This window comes from Charadrius vociferus, unplaced genomic scaffold (assembly GCF_000708025.1).
Source record: "Charadrius vociferus isolate BGI_N301 unplaced genomic scaffold, ASM70802v2 scaffold722, whole genome shotgun sequence".
Classification (NCBI taxonomy): Eukaryota; Metazoa; Chordata; class Aves; order Charadriiformes; family Charadriidae; genus Charadrius; species Charadrius vociferus.
In genome coordinates this window covers 866,861-890,342 of record NW_009647220.1, presented here as the reverse complement: position 1 = coordinate 890,342, position 23,482 = coordinate 866,861, and the positions used below count along the sequence as shown (strand labels likewise).

The window sequence follows — 23,482 nt, the reverse complement described above, 5'->3', positions numbered from 1 at the left end:
CATCACCCTTAAAGATTGCCTATTTCTTTACTGGAGCAGTGTTAGAGACTGCAAGCTTGATGCTGTTTTTCCTGGAGACCAGACACACAGGTAGTCCCCTGCCTGCCTGGCCAAATCCCAGCAGAAGGTCCTATAAGCTCATTAAATCGCAGTTAGACGATTTACCAGCCTCTTACATAGCTGCTTATCATCTGCCCTTTCAGTTGCCCGTTACTCAGCCAGAAGAAGGAGTTTCTATTGAAAGCAGACCTTCTGCTTGGTGAGTGTGCTCAGCAATGCCTTACTCTATGTGTTGTAATAAGGCCATGAGAACCAGGGTGTGCACTGGCATCCCAAGACAGACTGTTGAGAGAGCACTAAGTATCCTAAAATAGATATAGTTTTGCTAATTCTGGATAATCTAGATAAATTTTGTAAGACATTGTACTGTGAGTACCACACCTCTGTGGGCAATTGAACACATTGGCAGTGACGTGTAGCAATTTATAGGGTTATTCCAATACACCCGTGGCAAAAAGCTTCTGCACCTACAGCGTATTCATGTCAAGACCTCAACAAATCCTTCCCAAGGTGTGTGAGCAGTGTGGCACTCGAGCTCTGCCAGTGCTGCAGTGCTTTCAGCTTTCCCTTCCTATCTAGTCTGTAGTGTCACCCAGATGAAGCTGTAACTACATTTCTTTCCAGAAGTGGCTTATACTTTTCATGAAATGAAGTAAAACGATGAGCAACGAGAATTAGCACTTCCCAATTCTGCAGTCTGAAACAGGGGGGCAGCACATAATCTGGTGGGCAGCCTGACGTACATGTAGAGTTCAGACAGAAAACATTTGACAGTGCATGTTTGCCATGCTTACGATGTAATTTCCAGGTACTGTTCACTTCCCATACATTCCTGTGTCCTCTCCCTCTTATCTCCTTATCTCTGGCTGCAGGACATGCTCAACCTGTGTTGGGGGTTAGTGACAACTTCAGTTCCCAGAATCCAGTCAAGACCTTGTTTCAAGGAATAGACATGTTTTGAGGATTTAGTTAGAGTTTCTCAGTCTGCCCGTGAGCAGTGGGCCCATTCTGACAAGCTATTTTAAATAACCATTTTGGCCTCCACAGTGGATGCTCCATCCTTTCTCCTTTGTTTCTTTACAGAGCCAGGGACAGTTGTAGATAGTAGCTGGCCTGAATCACTGGAACTAAAACATCAAAGAGAAACACTTGATCTGAATAGGCTCAAGCTAATCGATTAATATAAATTAATGTAAGCAGATAATTAAAGTAATTAAAGTAAGTAATGAGAAAGGAGAAAGTAAGAAATTAGAAAGGAACTGCGTATCTGAGTCCAGTTAGTGGCATTGAAATGGTTTTGAAAGTCTGAGTCACGCACAGGGTACAGATACTAGAGATTTTGTAGTTAGCAAGGGGATGCTGTCTCTGACAGCTTGTCAGTGGGTGACTACTCAGAGGTCTTTCTGCACGCACCCTGCTGAGACCTGCCTGCCTCTCCTCTGTTCTGGGCAAGCTCAGACACATCTTCCTGCCCCAGCTGGGAATTGCTCCTCTCCAGAGCATCTGCATCTCTGTGGAAGCACATTGTCACGTGCATCACCTCTGCATGCCTTCCCTTCCCAACATGCCACCAGAGCTAAAGCTTGAATGCTCCTCAGCATATGGTCTTCTCAAGCAAATCCACTGGTGAGTTCTGTAGGGAGGGGACACACACGCGAGGATTCTAAAGTGAAGAAGGGGGAAAACATTTCTTGCACCACTGTCATTTTAACTTTGAAAACTTCTTCTAAGCCTTAGTCTCTGGGGAATGAAGCCAATTAAACTGCAATCTGGCAAGCCTATGAGGCATCCCCTCCTTTCAGTGGAAGTCCTTTTCAGAGTGACATGAGCTGAGTGGGGGAAGACTAAACACACAGGAGCAGCAGCAGCAAGTTGTTTCTAACTGATTAGCTGCAGCGTTTCATATTCTGGTGCACTGTCAATGAGAGGTGATCATTTTTTCAGAAGTAAATACACTGAAACTAGAGAAGACTGATTTCTACTTTTGCAATCAGATGTGGCAACACAAATGAGCCTTTTTTTTTTTTCCTGATTACCTAAAAGACACTGAAGTAGAATTCAAAAAGATGCAGTCAGTCTGCATCTTCTTTGCTTGGAAAAGAAAAACAGATAGGATTGACACTCCCAGTGTGATATTCCTTAAGAGTACACCTCTCCAATCAGCTAACATTCACCCAAGCACTTTCAAACACAGAAAAGACCCTGCTGATGAAAATAACTGCTTCTTGCTTGTGTTGCTGCATAGAAATCATATTTGCAGAGCTGCCCAGGGAGCCAGAAAGGCTACTACAGGCTACTACTGTGATATACAGGCTACCATCCATAGGTCCTTTTATTTCACCTACTGAACTCTGCACTGAGCCAAGTGACTTGAATTGTGTAGCTGCTGCTATTCATACCCACCCCAGCGCAGGGCTAAAGCTTGTCTTCCACTTTTTGATTTGCAGACTGTTGCGACGGGGGAAGACATGGACACTCAATATGAGCAATCAGCAAGCTTCGTTTATTGAATAGCACAGCTGTCTTTTATAATGGGCTAAAACATATTCCATGTTTACTCTACTATAATTGGCTACTACATGTTTCATATATACTCTGCTATAATTAGTTATATGTGTTCCAACAACACAGCATTCTGATTGGTTCATCACTCCAGCCCTTAGCTCCTTATCTGTGGCTAGCTACCTCTTCTTTTCCCATGCAACTACTCCCTCTTTTCCCATGCCTGAGTAATCACAGGCTTCTCATCACCGTCTAGCACCTGCAGTCAGGGTCAGGGTGCCCTTGCCAATTAGCAATCACAGGAACTGGGTCCGATGTTTCCCAAGCTCCTGCTTGGCCAGCTGGATCATATCTATGTTACCCTTCTCAGCTAGCCAATTTCCCACAGCAGACCACCAGAGGCTGAGAATCAACCTCTTTCCTGGTCCTTGTGGTTAAATGTGCCAACCGGAACATGGCTGGAGTCCTTGCCAAGCTGTAGGTTTTGGTGGGTGTTTTGTCTCAAGATACAAGAGATCTTTTGGTACTTGGTATTTCCCCCAACACGAGGAATCTACAAGTCATCTTTCACCCTTCCATTTTCATTAAAGTAACCTGCCTGAGCTATGTGTCTCAGTCCAAGTGCTCAGACACCTATGTGGATCTTTTCTGCCCCTCTCCATTTTCTTCAAAGGCATTTTCAAAATAAGACCAACAAAATGGTACACGATACACAAAGGACAGTCAGTCGGTATCTCTCACCTTCCTATATATATGCACCAGTCCTCCACTTACACCTTAAAAAATTCTTCTAGCACAGGTTTTATCACATCACTACATTAAAAATGCTTGATCAGTTGCTGGCTCAGTAGAGGCCCAAGAACAGTTCCAGGGGTGACATGAATCTGCTTCAACTGACTGTAGCCCAGGAACAGGCACATCTTGCTTCCCACCATGGCCCATTATAAATTGTTGTGCCGTCATATTTTGTCAGCAGAGCAATTATACTAAATTTCAGACTGCTGATGGAAACACAGAGTGGTGTTGGCCTCATACTAACATTTGCAAACCCCACTAGAAAAAAAGCAGTTGGATGACAATTCCCCACTGACAGGTGTTTTTTGAGCTGTCAGTTAGACAGTCTGTGAGCCACTTCACAGGTGCTTCAGTGATATTGCAAACTGCTTATTTCTTTGTGCTGCTTAGCACAAAGAAATCCCCTGTGATTTCTTTAGGATCTCAGGAAATCAATGATGTGGAGTCATCTTGGTAGGCATAGAAATTAGACTTAAGCTTTTGAGACAGGCGGTGGCAGGAGCAAGGGGGGGACTACAAACTAACTTCTGGTTCAGCATGGAAGTGTCTGCTTGTTGCCAGACACTGCCCACCCCACCCTCATATGGGGCTTCCTTTGCCAGTCCCATTTCTGCCCAGCCACCTTCTCTGACCACCCCAAAACCCCATTGCCCCAGTGGCCTGGCAGTTTGCACTCTCCTCTTCTCCCTAGACTGTCTTAGAAAAAAACCCTCCCTTTGCTCCTCATTTTGAGAGCTGCTGCACTGGGTGGTCACCATGCTAAACTCACAGACTGCAAAATGGCATTGAGAGTGCTCTGCCAGCTCAGTCGCCACCAAGCCATACCATGGCAGTGGTTAATTTCCAGTAGCCTGATACAACCAATGTACAGGGTCTTGACATGTAATTTCTCACCGAGGAAATGAGCTGAGTGGATACCAAACAGAGCAACCCATGGGTCAGTAGCAAAGACACACTCGGTGCGAGTCTTTCTCAGTCAAATCATGCTTGCGATTAGCTATGGTGTACACCCACTTTCAGGGATTGAAGAACTTATTCTCTGCATCTCTTGGCCTATGAAAGCCATAAAGTACATCAGACTCCAACCTTATCTTTCAGAGCTCCTGGGTTAACTCAATTCCTTCATTACAACCTCCTTTTCTTGCCTTCTCTCTCTATTTTTGTCACATTTGTCTGATTCTCCAGCCAGCACCTTTGACTTTCTCTGTTGCAAACATCCCTTTTCCGACTCCCCCCCAGCTTCATCCTTGTGCACCAAATGTTCTTGTGTGGTAATAAGTCAGGGCTTTTCTGGGAGATGAGTGGTGCATGTGGGTTTGTCTGTGCTGATGTATCCTCCTGGTTTGCTCTCTTGCCACTCACGTCTCATTCATTTGTCCTGGCCACCTGTCATAACTCGTTTTTTCACCTCTGCACCCTTTGGAGATGGCTCTGCTGCCAAACAGGTACAATGCTGGTGATCCAGCCTCTCGGTAAAACCGTAACACAAAGCTTATTTAATAGGAATAACATCTCAGAGCACACTGCTTATCCATGGTGCCTTTTCCCTAATTTCACTTAATGAAGGAGCTGATATTTCATTGTCAATGATTTGCTGAAGAACACAAGCTTCACCCTCACACCGGTAAATCTTAAAACAAAGGAGTAATTCAAACGGCTTTCAGTCAGCCTGCTGCCAGATCAAGGGCTTTATTCTGAATTGAGTTCAAATTCCTCATGGTGCCAACACAATGAAAGGCACTGCGTTTATTAACATGAAAAGAATCGTTTCTACTTCAGCATATCTTACTGTGCTGGGAAGGGAATTCAGGCAGTCTGCTCTATTACGTTTGATGGCTGATATTAAACTCGTCAGACCCAGCTGTAAACTCAGACACATTTAACAACACTCAGATGTTAAAGAAGTCCTGACATTGTGAAATCTCTTATTCACGTTTGATTTGCTGGGTAGGATAAGGAAGATCGTCTTCTCTCCAGTGGTCACTAGTGCCCTGCTCTGGCTGAAATCAGGTGAATTAAGGGAAGGGCCCTAACAACAAGAGCTATCATCAGAAACACCAGGTCATCCATGTCAGGCCTATCCGGATTTACAAAGGCTGGCATGTTTATGGTGTTATTGGTACTTAAACGACTTAATTGCTGCTTTGTTTAAAAGAGAACTTTAAACATTGACAAATACCCATGGGGATAGTGGGACTCTCTTTTCTCTTCAGAAATGAGTTTCTTTTTCAGGGCTTCCTACCTGCTGAGGGGAGGTATTTGTCCTCATCTGCCAGGCTGACTTTGAGGTCTGAAACTGTCTTCAAGGCATTCTGCCTCTTCCCCTCTTTATCCTCTGCTCATCTGGAGTTTCTGCATCTCTCTTCATGCATCCCATTCCCAGAAGCAGTTTCCTCATACATCTTCATCTGCATCACTTTTGGAATATATAAACATCTGCTGAGTCAAGGAGGGGAGCTGCATGGCCCAAGTGGAATGAAGTATTCCTTCCTGTACAACCCACGGCAGACAGAAAGGTGGCACGACCAGCAGCAGTCACTGCTCTGCCTGGACAGCCAGCAACTTCTGCAGTGTTTATGCAGGGAAAGAAAACTGGAAAGTCACAAATCCAAGAGCGAGAGCTCTTTTAGAGAATAAATGCCTAAAGCTCACCTCACCACCAAATGAGTTTTTATCTTGCTTCCACAATGAGTGTTGAGGCTAGTGGGTTTTTAATAGGTGTTTAAAGGCTAAATTGGGAGGGTAACGGTACACAGCATATGAGCACATGGTGTACTGCTTTCAGGGCTCCATACCTGCAGGCTAATCAATGCAAGTCCCGTTCCCACTGGGAGCACACATCAACCCAGCAGGACTGCTGTACTGGTTCCCGAAACAGAAGCCAGGATACAAGCAAATCCGCTGCCAACATACAGAGCATAATTGGAAACCCTTAGCCTAGCTGCTCGCTCATTAATAAAAACAGATTCATAATGTACCTGGCTCCTTCCACCTGCTCCTAGTCTATAATTATCAACATATGTGTAGGTAGCGGCACCAGTAAATTACTTCCAGTCTTTGGTGACGGTAACTCGTAACCATGAGAAGGATGTGACAAAGGCACAAGGAATAGGGATAAATGGCTAGAATAATGCAGAAAGCCATCAGCACTCAACAGCAACAATAACCCTTCACATGCCAGTACTGACTCTGCCTTCGTTTGTATGAGTCTCCATTGCCTTGTTGGATATACAGACAGATGTTAGCAGCTGGGAAAGGCAGGCACCACACAGCAGTCAAGCAGACTCCTTTTACACAAGTAGCACCAGCGTTGAGGTTTGACCCTTTGCATCCTCCGAAAAAAGCCTGGGGGCTGGGCTGGCCCTGGACCGGGGTGCCAGGCTGCACAGACCTGCTCCGCCTGGCTTGGGAGTGCCAAGCAGCAGTTCACTCCATCCTCACCATCTGAACCGGGTGCTCAAGTGTCCTTGCTCTGTGGTCCAACAAAATCACACCACCTGTGCCCTCACGTTTCCCTTGATCATCTCCTTTCACTGACTCTGCAACGAGACATCCCGGCAGAGACAGGATCATGTTCTGCCTTAGGGGTGCTGCTGGTGGTAGCATTATCCATGCGAGGTCCCACCATAGCACCTGCAGTTCTCACAGGTGGAGATGGGACTAAGACTCTTCTTTTGGCCTAAGATCCTGTTGTTACTCACCCTTACCAGGTCCTGCCACCATGGACCTGAGACATGGTCCACACAAGGACATCTGTGGCTCTTCTAGTTAGTGACTTCATGGGGAATAATTTCTCCCTGCTCTTGGGCAGCTTTAACTGAGTTTGTGCGCTACTGTAGAGAAATGGAAATGTTCACAGATGTGAGAACACCACTCATTGTAATTCATTGGAATTGTAATTAAATCAACACATCCTCAGGTTCTGCAAATCCCTGAATCTGTTGCTGCAAAAAAAGTCAAATCTGTCTAGTCTTTTTGATTGCAAATGAACATATTGAAAGTGTGCCTTGTTCTCTTTGAGAAATCAAAGCCCGTTTGATTGAAGCTCATTTTCACACAATTAGCTGATGCAGCTCTCACTTTAGACATTTTCAAATTCTTTTTACTTTTCTAGAAAAAAGATATAAATCCTGAAGAAAAGTGTCTTTCTCCAAAGTCATCTGTCCAGGCTTTCAGTCTCTTACATTTTTTTGCTGCCAAACTTTTGATTAATAAGATGAAAAATTGTGTATTTTCTTAGATGACAATAGCAGGATGACCTTTCTCCTGTCTCTTCTGACTACAAATGCAGTAATAAAAAAAAGTGTTTTGATGGCAAAGAATTAGATTCAGGTGCTGATAATACTAAAATACTGTAGAGTTATTTTGTAAGAATAATGCCTAAATCATGCTTCCCATTTTTCTCATAACCTCTCAGATATTTCATTACGTGGCAAGAATTCTGAAAACCAGTTCCTTCATTTGGTAGCTGAAAACCTGTCCCTTTTTCTGCCTTGTCTCTCTGATGTTTTGCTTTGCAGAATCTCTTTAGCTGGAACAGTATTTTTGTCTTGCTGTGAAGTATTGCTCGATGCTCGCCTTTCAACCCTAGGAAGAGTCCTTGTTTGGAATTATATTTCAAAAGTTCAAAACTAATTTAAAATGTAGGGAACACTTGAAAAGTGCAAAGGAAAAGTTCAGATCTTAAAAAAGGAAAGGAAAGGAAAAGGAGAGGATGTGACAGAAGTATAGTTCTGGTGCCATTTGAGAGGTAGGGATTAATAAATAAATAGAAAATGTAACAATTGGTCCAAAGTATCTGAAAATTTGTACCTATAAGCTTTATGCCTGTCAGGAGTATGAAGGGAGAATTTTCTGAAATGTTACAGGGATGTGGACACCCAGTACATCGAACTCACTCATGAGAAAGCTTCTTAGAGGTAAACAAACTAACACAGAAAAAGAGAGAGAAAGAAAGGAAGAAAAAAATTAGTTCATTTTCTTTCTGAAAAAATTGGAGCCCAAAATATTTCCTTAGGAGTTACCAGAAACTCCAGCACAGTACCAGAGAGACCTGTCAGATTAATGCCTGGTGACAAAATGTATGACATGGAAAGAGAAAGAGATGATCAAAACAAATGGCTGCAGTCACAGACATCACCACCAGGGCAGAGTTTTCCATTGGTTCAGGTTAAAGCACCCACAAATGCTTACCCATCAGAGATGAAAAGAGTGAAATTAAGGGTGTGCCTGCAGGCTGCGTGTCCCCCAAAACACACTTTCTGCCATCCATCTCTGTGGGGACTTTTTTTGATTTATGGGCAAGTGCTGCTTTAGGTAATTTTCTGGCATTAAGAAGGAATTAATGGCAGATGCTCCTACTCCAACCAACGCTGCTCACTGGGGAGTCCCCACTGTCACACCATCAAACACTACAGCTTGTTAGAGCAGAAGGGAAAAAAAATCAGCCTGTGATGCACAGCCCTGCAGCCCAGCCAGGTGAGACAGCCAAAGGGAGCTAACCCGCCTGAGAGGGGTAGCTTGCTCTCCAGGACTTGGCTGCATTTTACATTTAGTCAATTATGAACAAAGAAAAAAAATGAAAAAGGGGAGGTCAATCTCTGTTTAGAGGAGTTTATTTAATCTATGTAAATTTTAATTAAATTTAATTTATCTTTTGATTATATCAATCTGTGTCAATTTAGTTCAACCAATTGGCCACCGGGCTGTGGCACTGTCAAGATCTCCAGCCGCTGGAGGTCTTCTTCAGACCTCTGAACACCTGTTGATTTGAAGCTGGAGCTTCAAGGTCTAAAGACCTAACTCTTTTAAGAGCAAAACGTCCCTGTGCTGCATTTCTCCCAGTGCTACACACCAGTGGTACCCGCTCCCCTGGCAATTGTGTGGCACTGGGGCTGGCACTCTAAGCTAAGCAGATGTTTAAATGTGTGATGGATTTAGGGCGCATTTTGTCTCCTTTCATTTAGGTCCTTTGTAGTCCATTGTACTGCTCAAAGTAATGCATGCTCATTCAATACAGTGGAAAATAATCTAAGCAGACACCACGAAGGGCACAACGCTAAAGAGCAACCTCTGAAAAGCCCATCTGCACTGACCTGGTGAGGTGGATTGGATTTTCCATACATGGGTAATTAACCAGTATTTCATTCAGCATAATTTTAATTACCTCACTGATACACAATAATCTATTTTTCTGCCAGATCATGCTGAAAACAACTTCAATACTTAACAATTGTAAAAATGTACTTTTTATCCAAAGAGGTGGGAAGCACACAGCAGCAGTGCTTTCTCTCGTTACATTATTCTTGTAGTCTTTTCCAAAAACGTCTGGGTGTCTCTTAGGTATTACTTTTTAATCATCCACTCTCATTACATGTAGTGTTTGCTCCTTTTTCATTTTATATCACAAAGCCAGAAAGAAGGCAATTAAAATTCAATAATGGTGCAGTGCTTAGACACTCATTAAGCAGTCATTAGGTAGTCTGGAGACTCATTGTCTTCATGAGAGCTTGTTTTCTTGCTCTCTGTGAATCTCCTCACCGCAATATTAGCTCAAAACAGCAAGCGGGATGTGAATGTGAATCCAGAAGGGTTCATGAGCCTCCCAGCCCAGGCACAAGCACTCTGCTGCCTCCTGGACACCCACCACCTCAGATACAGCAAACCCCTGGGGTTCCTCTAGCAGCACTGAGAAGATGCCCAGCACGGGTGCTGCCCTGGATGCCTTTGGTCCTGCTTCGCTCCCTGGATAGGACCGATGCACCCTGGCAGTGATTCCTGTCCTCCTCAGGTGGTTCAAGGACCACTTCAATGCTCTGGCTTATGCTGGCTTGACTAACAACCCCTCCCAGAAACACAGCCCCCCAATTGCCAAGACAGCTTGTAGAGGGACACGCTTCTCAGCATGAGTAATTGGCAAAATCAGGCCTCTAGGGAGGCAGGATCATTCTCTGTCAGCATCAGGAACCAAGCTCCTGCCAAAAGAGCATTCAAAACAAGAAAACTTCATTTTGAGGTGGGAAAAAAAAAACCCACTGGCAGAGATAGGATGGCAAGAGTGTGCCACTGATTGTCAGATGCATAAAGGCATCAATAAAATAATGTTCACACTCAAAAAACTGTCTTACAAAACACGAGAAGCAGCCTCTCTTGACTATAAGTACTGCCTCTGGACACTAAATAACAGCATCTGTTCTCCAGACTCTGAGCATCTTGAGTCTGCTTTGTTTTCTGTCCTTGAGGAGGCAGGGAGGAACGAGGACAAGACAAGACAACTGGGACAGTTTAGGCTAGGAAGGCTCCACAGCAGCTTTAAGATGCAGTTTTCTGGAGCTCTCTGAGAGCAGAGGGAGCAAACCCCAATGCATTATTTAAGACATCCCTCACACTGCTCATCCTTTATAGATACAGATCAATATAGTGGCCTCTGCCAGAAAAGGGAGGCTTCGATATGAAAAAGACTAAAATAGAATTCATATTAGAGGTGCTGAGGGGAAATAATACAGCCCAAGGGAACATCTGCATGCCGTGGTACAGTGAGGCAGTCCCTGAGGGGTCAGCAGATAGCAATGGATGGAACAGAGCAATTCAGAGATTCCCAGCTTGCTTGTAGCACTCAGTCACCTCTGGGGGATAAAGCTCTGCCATAGAATCACTTCATCAGCAGTCCATCGCCTCCACACTAGCTTGCACAGCTGCAGAGTCACATTTCATGAAATAATGGGTTTCTGTATTAAAACTCTCACTAAAACACTGTGTAGTTCTTTATGCCTTGCCTTCCCCTAATACATACAAGTCACCTGGCACAGTGTCAGGTGAGGAGCAAGAGGAGCACTCCACTTTGTAGGCCGCTCGTTGTGTTTTGCTACACATGCTCAGGTGTGTACACAAGAACTCAAATGTTCTTTTTCCCTTTATAGTTCAAGCATCTTTTTACCAGATTCAAGGCCCCAAAGCATTAAATAATTACTCACCTCACTTCCTTTGTTTGCAATATCTCTGCATCAAGTAATACAGCTTCTAGCACTTTTAGGAGAGTCAATAAAAAAGCAGCAAGGTTTCCTGATGCTTGTGAAGCTTTTTGGTACAAATGTGCAAGTCAAATGTGACCTTTTATGAAGCCCTATCCACAGCACTCTAATCTCTTTACATTTATTTCCTCACATTTACTTCCAGCAGCTCTGTTGCTTTTTTATTGCTGAAGATCCATGATACTAACAATCTTCCTCCTTCCTTTTAGATTTCTAGTAATGACCACCAGCAATGGGATTTTGCTGGAAATGAACTTGCTTGTATTTCATATGTGTTTTCACTTATGTGTTTTCACATATGAAATGCATTTCATATATGAAAGACAGGGACTCAGTCTTTTCTTCACCTTAAGCCTTTTTTCCCTAGCAAGCAGAATAGACCTGACAAATAAAATTTATGTTGTACAAGATCAGAACTTTTAGGAAAAGATTTTAATTTTTTTATGGCAATTCATTCCATTTGTCTAATAGATAATGTAATGAACTTGATCTGTTCCTCTCCTTCCATCAATGCTTTATTAGGTTAGAAAAGGACTCTGCACTTCTCTTTGTAGATTGACGTGTTTCTGGAAGAGTAAGATCTATTAAAAGCCTGACTGGGTTCAACCATTGCTTAATGGACTTTATGATACAATGACTCTTTTGTCATCTCCTGCTTTCTTGAGACTTTTTGTATTTTTAAGGACCTACTGATCTCTAAGGATTCAGTACTGTACTTTTTTTGTTAATTCAAAATTCACAACTTTCTTTTTGTACTAAACTTGATTACAGAAAAATAATTAATCTGCTAACCATATATACAGATTGTCAGTATGGTATCTCCATAAACACTGTTACCTTTCACTGTTACCTTCTACCTCAGCAGAGACAGCCTATCTGGCACTACGGCACCAGCTTCTCCACCCCAGGGTGTGTAAGCTGTTCTCTGTCATGATTTTTGATTCATATGTCTATATACGGTTTTATAAAATCTTCATTAATCCATTTAGTTTGAAAGAGGCAGGATTGGTGGGAGGCTTTTATAATTTTTAGCTGGTGGCAATCTCAAGGGAAAATTTGATTGGAGACTTGTGTTTGTGCACACATGTATAATGCAACAAAGGTTTATGACAACAGTATCATACAAAACAAGAATAACATAGGCTATATGTTACCAAGGTAATAATACATGATGAGAATATTTAGTTGTTTTATGTTGGAAAACAGAAAAATGTGGCAATTGTCTGGGAAAAGACCATGTAACTTTTTTCTATATACCCACATGCCCATCTCTGCAAGCCTAGAGACAGCACACAAAATCCCCACTGAAGGCTACTTGCTATGCAGCTGCAGAAGTGCAGGAGAGTACTCAGAGACTTTTAAACACCTGTAAAAACAAACCCAAAGCCAGCTTTTTGGAACCTATGAAACAGGTTTTAATGAACCGCAGAATGGAGTTGAACTGCTGATGCATGTCCTCCCCTGGGCTACAGAAGGTAGAATGACAGAAGACAAATTCATTGGGTTTTATCAAGTCCTGGTAGAGATAGATCTCATTGTCTCTAAAATAAGAGCCTGTCCTGTTCTGGATGATGCAGTTTCAAACCAAACAATTTGCTGAGAATTTTGGAAGGGATGACATCTGAAAAAGGTAGGGTTTTATTGGCAAATGAGAGTAGAGCGAAAGGCATATAATCCAACCTAACGCTTTTCTGAAGTGACCCTCAACAGAAACAGTGATGTAAGAACTTCTGTCAAATCCATGGGATTTATCTCTGTGCTTTTACTACAGTTCAAAGAGAAAAAGTTTCTTGCTCAGTTTAATATGTATGCCACATTGCCTAATTGTGGTATGACTGATGGAAAAAACAAAACCAAAGCATAGTTTAAAGCATAAAACCAGCAATGCAGTAACCTCCAGATCCTCATATGACTTAAAGTTTATATCCTGTAGAGAGAAGAAAGCTACTGAAGAAACTGTAAAAGGCACTGTGATTTCTTTTTCATGTGCAGCAAGCAAAAGTACTACTTGTCAGAGAGCAACCAAATGAGAGCAAACCAGAGAGCTCAAAATGCAAAATAAAGAAAGAAGAAGTAGAAGAAAAACACCAGGTATATAATCAGAGCATGATATATAGTTGAAATCAGCAAAAGTGTGATACATAAGAAGGGAACATAAACACTAAGAAAAAACATTAACGGTAACAATGTGCAAGTCAAAAAAAACCCCAGTTTATTGTTCTATCTGTGTACAAGAATTTGATCCAAAACTCTCAGAAGTCGCAGTAAGGATTCTTAGCTAACATAGTCAGCTATAGCTCAGCCCTCACGTCTCCATCTCTATACATGCAGACATGTATATTGTATGGACAGAGATCTTTCTACCTCCATGGACATACGTACTTCTCTCTGTGCATGTAAGCATGCATATATGTATATAAATATACACATCAGCATGTATTTTCACAGTTCCTTTGAAAGTAACACAGATTAAATGCAGTCCTTTTGAACATTGAGTAATAACAAGACAACTAGTGGCTAAGAAGCTGTACATATACATGTATGTGCAAGGGTAAACCTGCCAAAGTCCAAAAAAACAAGGGCCTAAATGTCACAAAGACCTGTCAGCATAGGAATCAACAGCAGCTGGAGTCTAATCCTGCACCGTTTCCATCAGAGGCAGCTTTGCCAGGGATGCTCTGGTTGCAGGACCGACACCTGGCCAAGGCCCAGGACAACGCCTTTCTTTATGCCCTCAGTGTTGAAAAAGGGATGCTGGTAATGGTGAATCTTCTCCTTCAATGTCACAAACATTTGTTGTTCTTCCTGCCCCTGTAATCTGCACCACACTTACCCACGTCTCACTGTGGTCTGGAATCTTAAATGGACTTTACCCACATACTCATATACTCTGTTACCTTCAGTAGTTTCCTCCAAATACCTCCCATACTTGCTCGCTGGCCTGATGAAGGCAGCTCAGCACCTTCACTCCTCCTTGCCATTTCCAGTCCTGTTACTGATATATATTTTACAGCTGAAGATGTGCTTCTGACGCCTGTAGCTGCTCCTCGAAGTACAGAAGCTGATCCACTTCAAAGCAATCGCTTGCTCTAGGAACCAATTTCTCCAGACGTCTCCTGATCTCCTCCTCACTGGCATTCTGCTGCCTCGCCTGCTTGAGATAGCTGTACACGGCCTCAAATACCTCCACTCCCAGCTTCCCAATGGCAGATCTGGGGATATATATTACATAAAGGTCAAGTAAGTTATTTCACTTTATATATTAATACAAGCAATAACCAGTACTGATTTTTTTTCTAAATGTTGTAGCTACCTTTGATTAAAATGATATAATGAGGCACCTGACATCTGACAGTACAAGGAACTAAAGTTTCCTGGGGAATTTCTCTATGAGTGTTTGTTATACAAAGAGCTCAGAAGCAAAAACCTGGCCGTAGTAAAGTCATGGGAAGCACGGCCATCATTGGTGTTACAAACCAAGACTCCTTTTCATGCCACATCTACATACATATATACCATACATACCATTTTATCTACAGCAAGCCCAGTACACCCACATGTATTGTTGCCTCTGGATATCATTACAACCAAAAGGAGCAAGCCCAGTCAACCATGCACAAGTGGCATTTTACACGAACAAACACTTTTCAGGATTCGTTGCTTTATTTTAGCTTCTATCAAATAACAAGGAAGCCATTGTGCAAGCTCAGCATGAGCTAACTGACATTTTTTTCTTTTCCTAGAGTACTCTCTTTTTATCAGACAGCAGATCTTTAATTCAGTGACAAAGAATACTCTCACAGGTTCTTAATGTTCGTTTATAAAGACGATCCATTTGCTAACTGCAAGGCAAGGAACAGAACTTTTTCTAAAGGCAAACATCTTTAAATTCGCATGTCACAAACCACAGGTAACATAAAATTTTCTGCTCAGTGATGGGTTCATAATATTTTGATGAAAATATTGGTGTAATCTTCCTTCAGCCTATCAGGAAATATCTGCCAGCTCTGCACACATCTGCCACAGAAACTGTTTTGTTTTCTTTCTTTTATATGTAAGAGCAGCTGATATTTGATTGTCTTTGACTTCAGACTTGCACATTGCAGTACTGATGCCTTTCACTTAGTCAGAAACGGAGCTGGACTAATTGGGATCACTTTGTGAAAACATCTGCGATTTGCATTAAAAATGTCTTATTTAGGTTAGGTAAACTTGTGGTAAGCAACCTTTCCTCCCACTAGAATTTTTCTAGGATTTCAAGAACATTTGGGTTTTTGGTTGGTTGGGGTTTTTTTTGGGGGGGGGAGGGGTGGTGGTGTTGGCGTTTGGTTTTTCTTTCAGAAGATCCATCGTGGCATGAAGACCTCTTCAATAAACCTCCTCAGCATATCTGAACAAGCTTTCTCTGACAAATCAGTCCTATGTACTAAAAGGAACTAATGGTATCTGAGCTTCTAATGCTCTCACTTATTTCTCAAACATCACTGATATTGTGTCTCTAGCATGGTAAAACCTTTGATGCTTTAACTCTTTGCTTGCTCGTAATTCTTTTAGACCAAAAGGAGGCACTAGGAAGTGAATCATATAGTACTCAAAACTTTCAGCCTGAATGTCTGTGCTCATGTTCCCTTTCCATCGGGTCTCTGTCACACACTGCTTTCTACAAATTTACACCACAGTAAACTGAGAGGATGACCCCAAGTTGTCCCAGGATGGGAACTGCCTCATTTATCACTCCAGCAGTGAGCTACCTACTACTTATAAAGAATTAGCGTGCCTTTACAGTATGTACTGTCTATACTGTCTCTTATGGGGGCTTTGAGCTGCTCCCCACTTCTGCACACAGTGTGCTTGCCAGCATGGCCTCAGGCATGACCAGGACACACATTCCTGTCCGCAGGGCCGTGCCCACTGCCCACGGGGAGCTGCTCGTGGCCACGGGCTCATGCTGCCCCCAGGCAGGCTCCGGCCAGCGCCCAGGACAGAGGACAGCAGGGAGTTGGGACACGCTCAGCTTCTGGCCATGCCAAGGATGACCCTTTCTGAGCTGTACAGGAGAAGAGAAAGGGATAGGAGTTGTCTGCTGGTGCCAGCATTAAGGCTTTGCTCTTTAATACTTTGCACATGGCTTCGAGGGAGCATGCACAAGACTTCCCAAAAGCAGCTTAAATGGTTAAACCTGCACACTGCCCCACAACAACACACATACTCCAGTTGTACTTTTTTTGCTGATTTTGCAAAAAAATATTTTTGCATGTCTAACACCAGGGCAAGGCCAACAGTTCTAACCTGATAGAATAATTCACCTAAAGGGGTAGCTGCTTTTTGTCTGTGGTCATCCTGTTATAGCTGAGGAATAACACCGTTATAGTGAGATTTCAGCCAGTAAAATTTCCACATTATGAAAATCCCTCCATCCTTAGAAAACCGTTGCAAAGAATTTTAGTTTACTGCTTCTTAAACTTCATTCGGTATGAAAGCATACAGTTTCCTCAGTAATGCAGAACCACTTTATTCGCATATAAGAGACTCCTGAAAAACCCTGTTGTTATATATAGTAGGACCTACTGCTGCTAAAAAAGGATACACCTAACATGGTATTTTTTCCCTGAAGGATATCCTAGGTGACTGCTTTGATCTCACAAGGAGGAAACACTTCTCCTCACATCCCGCCTGCTCTCTGCTTTTCTGCAACTCGGTCATGCCCAGCTGTGATCCCGCCTTCAGCTACACGTTACCCCTCCTGCTGGCTCCTGACACAGAGGCGGATCGGGAACCTGAGGCAGAGAAAGCCAAGACCCAGGATCAGAAGCCACAGGGCCAAGCTGTAATCTCTGCAGATCCAGACCTGACCCAGTCCTGCTTCCCATAACTAGAAACTGCCTTGTTTTTTTTTTTTCTACCAACGGTGATCTTTAGGGAAAACTAAAACTCTTGAAAGGGATTAATTGTCACACACTGGAAGCCTAGGGATTAGATTAGCACAGAAAGATAAATAGGGATTTGTTTGGCAAATAATGTACATTTCTTCACAAAACTTCATCAGAAATATCACAGTATTTCTCTCCAACAGTTAAAAATCAATACATGAAAAGCTATTTTTAAATCACTGCTACTTCATTGATGACTTTACTGACTCCTCTCTCCCTCTTAGGCAAGTAGGTTAATTTTTTGGCAGTCCTGTCTATTTAAAGATGAAAAATTAACCAAACACATATCTCAGGAGTATTGCTTCTGCCAATAAATGTGACCTGAAGACTTGAATCTTTTCATTTTAGCTTGGCAGAGCATGCAAATCAGCTAATCTGTATAACAGCTGATACAATAGAATTAGGGGAAAAGTGTTTCTAGGTTGAAAGTGTTTCCTAGGTTGAAAATTAAGGGGTAAGTAACAAAAATTATAACCTGCTTTAACAAAAGAAGACATCAGGCTCTGTTTGGACTTGAGAGGTGCATTAATGTGAGTCTGCTACCACATCATGTATTTTCTGTGACAGAGGCAGAAAGGTGGGATCTAAGACAGTAAATGTCAAACAGACGTTACCGAGTGAAACTATCATCCTGATGGAGGGAAGGGGGAAGTGGCTTCCTGGAAAGCAAGGTTTGCCCATTATGGCCCTGATCCTGTGCTAGGGGATATTTTTCCATCCTTGTGAAGTCCTACAGAGGCACAATTACAGATTTTGCACTGCCCTTCTGTTTATAGTTATTTCTATTTCACATGAAATCTGGGACACCTGCCTTTGCAGTTTGAAATGGTTAAAAGTCCTAACACCAAATGCACTGGCAGAACAAGTGCCGAGATCCCGTTTGGCCACGTTTTCCAATTTACTGGCTTTTATTCTCTTTGTGCTATCCTATAGCTCACTTACCTGCAAACTCAGTATTACCCCCCAGAAATGAGCCATGATCCCTTTCTCAGCCAAGACTACACAAGCAAAGGGGATACCTGACATCGGGGATTTCATTACTCTGACAAGCTTTGTGGGCCATAACCCCATCCCACACGGCTCTGTATTGTTTTTCACTATGCTGAAATCAAAGGCGTTACATCAGTCTCTACCATCCAAGGGTCTGACCCAGTCCGACACACTAACATGCTTAAATGCGATATCTCAGATGGTTCTTTATTTTGTTTTACTGTTGTTACATATAGGGAGGGATTCGTTGCTAGCATTTGAGCACTCCATTTCCTAACTTTTCAGCAACCTGTCTGTGCAATGAAATTTGCAGCTCTGTGGTTGAACCTTATTCTCCCTGGCTATCTGGTGATTTGCAGTTGATTTCCTACACATCAGTGCAAAATTACTAAAATTTGACAATATAATAATGTTGTGTTCTCAACTGGCTGAGAAAGTTGTAATCTTTACCTAGGCAAACAAAGAATTTTCTATTATCCTGTGGGTCTTTATTTTGACTATTCTGCTACTAGCTACGTATTAACATTTCCTTTCTGGTCTGGAGATCAATTACAATACACCTACCTTTATGCAGCACTGACAAAAGCCACAAAACAAGATTAATGCTTAAGTTTGCGCTCCTCCGTGGGTGTTAGCAGCTGGGTTAATACCTCTCAACAGCTTGTCATTGCCTGTCTTGAAGGATAACTATGACACAAATCAGCAGCTAAGGAGATTTTCAGCTTCTCACTTTCAAATGTCATTCAGCATGACAGCGACTATCATTTAAAACCATTCTGCTCTCCCTCATCCACCCCCAAAGGGAAGTGGCACTTTTTGCTTGCCAACATGGAGTTTTTACTAGTGCTTCCAGGGAGCTGTGGGGTGGTCCGTGCTCGGGAGCAAGGAGAGGATCTGCAGCTGCCAAGTCACCATGCTCTGCAGAAGTCACCACCGAGCACGCCAGAATGATACCACGAAAGTCCCTCTGGATCAGGCATCTCACCGCTGCCACTGCAGATGACCAACACATGGCTCCTAAGCCCATCACGGAAAACTCAGTTATTTCAACATACTAATGTTATTCAATGTAAACCTTAAAAAAGAAGCTTTCTGCACATGGAATATCCATTCCAGTGGGCATTTATTTCATAGAATGGTTTAGGTTGGAAGGGACCTTGCAGATCATCTAGTTCCAACCCCCCTGCCATGGGCAGGGACACCTCCCACTAGACCAGGTTGGTCAAAGCCCCATCCAGCCTGGCCTTAAACACTTCCAGGGATGGGGCATCCACAACTTCTCTGGGCAACCTGTTCCAGTCTTCCAGTGATTTATCCTTTTGGATGCAGCCAGCCCGCCTGGATCCTACACCGACAAGCATATTGTAAAGTAGAAGGCAAATCTGTTGCAATTAGGGCTTGTGGGGCATAAAAGCAAGTTCAGAGATCTTTGAAAGAATAATTTTAGCATCTTTCACTAAATTCTGTTTTCTATAACTCAAAGGTATCCCTATGGAGTACAGCAGTATTACTTAAGATTCCCATCAATACATCCAACTTTGATTTGTCCCTGAACATGCTATTTCTAAGCATTTGTTTATTAAGCTTATATTTCTCTTTAAAACAGAGAACAATCGAGCCACTTTTCAGCTAGCACGCATCTTGGTGAAAAAGCTTGTTACATTTATCTCCTGAAATGACTCTGCAAAAGAATCAGGAAATTACATATCTTTGATCTTGTACAAAATATTGTTTTCTAACTGTACCAGAAAATCTTAGAATATCTGCTACAGCATCTCATGGTTCAGTAAACAAACAGGTTTATCTCACTTACAACACAAAAGGTCCCTTTCCTCTCAAGTTATCTTCCTGTCATTCAGTATGTTGGCATTACTGACTAGGAATGATTAAAACTTCTCTGAAACTTGAAAGAAAGTGCTCTGGGTTCCAAATTGCATTTGCAGCAAAGCTTGTTTGCTGCTCTATAAAGACCCTTTGAGTTCTGCTAGAAGAAGTGCATTATAAGTACCATGATTTTTTTTTTTAGGAACTTACTGCTAAAGGTAGGGCAATACTTTTCTAGTTCTGACAGCTTTTCAATCTTGGGAATGTGAAAAGCACGGTGAAGTCTAAGAAAAGGGCTTATTTAATAAAAATAAAAATAAAAACACGACCCAAAACTGAAAGAAGTATTATATAAAAGCTAGTAAAAGGAAAATCTGAATTGTTAATATTAGCCCCTACCTTCACCTTCAAGCCTCAGTCGACTTTGACTTTCATCATATTACTGCTGAATAAAAATTTCTTCACTTGAAGACACAATGATAATTTTCATAATTCATCCTTAATTACTTCATAATTTCTGAATTAAAGCACCTTAATTTGATAGCAAACAAAACTCTCTGATGTCCTACTTCAAAGACTGGCAAAAAATCTAAAGCATATTTAGGACATATTTTCCCATGAGCAAAGCAGGAACTTATTATTAAAAGCTGTAGACACACAGCTGAAGAAATATCAACAATAATATTCTCCATGCATCTCATTTTCTGAGATAAATGAATTTGTAAAATAGTAATTGAAGCTGACAACTGCTCTTGGAAGAAGCGTGAATTAGAATTTAGAGCTGCTAGCTGAATTCCAGCTACTACTACTTATTTAGAATATAGTTTGTCATAAGAGGAAATATTTTTTTCCCACAGAAAAAAAAAAGTTACAACAAAACATGGTCATTTAAATCAAACCTGAATATTGCAATTTTAAAGTCTTCACATATTAAGAAATTTACTGCTGATACTAAAAATGAGAAAGGAAACAAGTTTGCTTATATAGAGCTATTCTTCAGGAGGTAAGACAGGTAAAAACGACATTGTTTAATGCCCATGAAGAATTATCTGAAACATACTCCCCTGGGCTGCAGGCTCTTTATACACATTCTGAGATTTCCTAACCTTGATAAAATTATTTTAAACAACATCCTGGTTTTAACAGTGTCATGGCATACCAAGGGCTTTTGAAAAGTCATCAGTTTAACTCATTCAGCACCACTGATTAAGATCAAGCAAAAATTCAAGGCACATTTGACACATAGCTGATGCCATCTAATTTGTTCATCAATGCTTTTGTTTCAGACAGATGTGTTTGAAGAGCAGACAATAAACTGCTGCTTCTTGAATGTGGGCATGCAAGGATACAGTAGGTATCTCTGAAAAGTCAATAATTATATACAGTTGTCATAAGAGTTTAAGAGTAGGAATATAACTGCAATCTCTTTTGTTCAGCTGTGTGGTAATCATAGAATCATAGAACGGTTTAGGTTGTAAAGGACCTTGAAGATCATCGAGTTCCAACCGCCCTGCCATGGGCAGGGACACCTCCCACTAGACCAGGCTGCCCAAGGCCACGTCCAGCCTGACCTTGAACACCTCCAGGGATGGGGCCTCAACAACCTCTCTGGGCAAACTGTTTCAGTGCCTTACCATCCTCAAAGTGAAAAACTTCTTCCTAATGTTTAATCTAAACCTGCCCCCTTCCAGTTTAAAGCCATTCCCCCTCATCCTATCACTGCTTGCCCTAGTAAAATGTCCTTTCCCAGCTCTCCTGTAGGCCCCCTTTAGGTACTGGAAGGCCGCAATAAGATCTCCCCGGAGCCTTCTCTTCTCCAGGCTGAACAACCCCAACTCTCTCAGCCTCTCCTCATAGGAGAGGTGCTCCAGCCCTCGGATCATCCTCGTGGCTCTCCTCTGGACACACTCCAGCAGGTCCATGTCTTTCTTATGTTGAGGACTCCAGAGCTGGATGCAGTACTCCAGGTGGGGTCTCACCAGAGTGGAGTAGAGGGGCAGAATCACCTCCCTTGACCTGCTGGCCACACTTCTTTTGATGCAACCCAGGATGTGGTTGGCCTTCTGGGCTGCGATTGCACATTGCTGGCTCAATGCAAGACACCAGTTCTGGATATCTCATTCTGAGCTGGAACCTAGCTTAGTGGCATTCAGCATAAGATTAAGAAACCTAGATTTAAATGTCGCCCACATAGGGATATACAGTTGTCTAAACTCTCCAGTGGGTATGGTCAATAGAAATCTTGTTTCAGTTGTCTGCAGATAAGCATATAATTTCATCTGAAACACACTAAGGGTATCAGCTGGCCTCCATGTTTTACTCCACAATGACAGATGTCTTCCATAGATCTTCTGTCATAGCTGCCAGGATTGTACAGATGTTTGTAAGCCTCTATGGAGGGTTAACTAGTACTAGGAACATATGTTTTAGCAGTTGTTTTGTATCTCTAGTCAATACAATCAATGGAGTCTAGAAAGTGATTCATCTATCTGATCAAGTGTAGGTGTCTATTGAAGGCAGTTGGAGCTTACAGGTAGACTCCAATGCTGTAGAAATCTGAAGTCAACTGTCTGTACCTGGCATTGAATCTCATCCCTAAAGTTGCATGACATTAATTTCTTCCAAGAAGATGAGAGTTCAGATCTCTTCTCAGCTTTGGCACTGACCCAGATCTCTATGTGCCTCAGCAGAGTTTCCAGGAGGATCTGCTCCATGATCTTGCCAGGCACAGAGGTGAGACTGACTGGCCTGTAGTTCCCCGGGTCTTCCTTCTTTCCCTTTTTGAAAATAGCGGTTATGTTTCCCCTTTTCCAGTCAGAAGGAACCTCGCCAGACCACCACGACTTCTCAAATATGATGGCTAGTGGCTTAGCGACTTCATCTGCCAGTTCCCTCAGGACCCGCGGACGTATCTCATCAGGTCCCATGGACTTGTGCACTTTCAGGGTCCTCAGGTGGTCTCGCACTTGATCTTCATCTACAGTGGGTGCTTCTTCACTTTCCCAATCCTTGTCTTACATTCTGTGTCACGAGCAGTGCGGCTGCAGTCCTTGCCAGTGAAGACTGAGGCAAAAAAGTTGTTGAGGACCTCAGCTCTGTCTCTGTCCTGGGTAACCAGTTCTTGCGTTTCCTTCCAGAGAAGGCCCACATTTTCCTTAGTCTTTCTTTTCTCGCTGACATATTTAAAGAAGGATTTTTTGTTTGTCTTAATGTCCCTGGCCAGATTGAGTTCTGTCTGGGCTTTAGCTTGTCTGACTCGATCCCTGGCTGCTCGAAAGATTCCTCTGTATTCCTCCCAGGCTACCCGGCCCTGTTTCCACTCCCTATAGGCCTCCTTTTTTCTTTTGGTCA

The 23,482-nt window shown here is 42.5% G+C and overlaps 1 protein-coding gene across 1 annotated transcript in view; it reads right to left on the bottom strand.

The window, feature by feature from the left end:
• Positions 1-14,394: 14,394 nt before the first annotated feature.
• NEK11 (NIMA-related kinase 11) overlaps positions 14,395-23,482 on the bottom strand; it is a 100,529-nt gene continuing 91,441 nt past the window's right edge. Inside the window, exon 15 of the mRNA XM_009879597.1 lies at positions 14,395-14,599. Coding sequence (XP_009877899.1) covers positions 14,395-14,599 — 205 coding nt within the window. The remainder of the gene's footprint in view (positions 14,600-23,482) is intronic.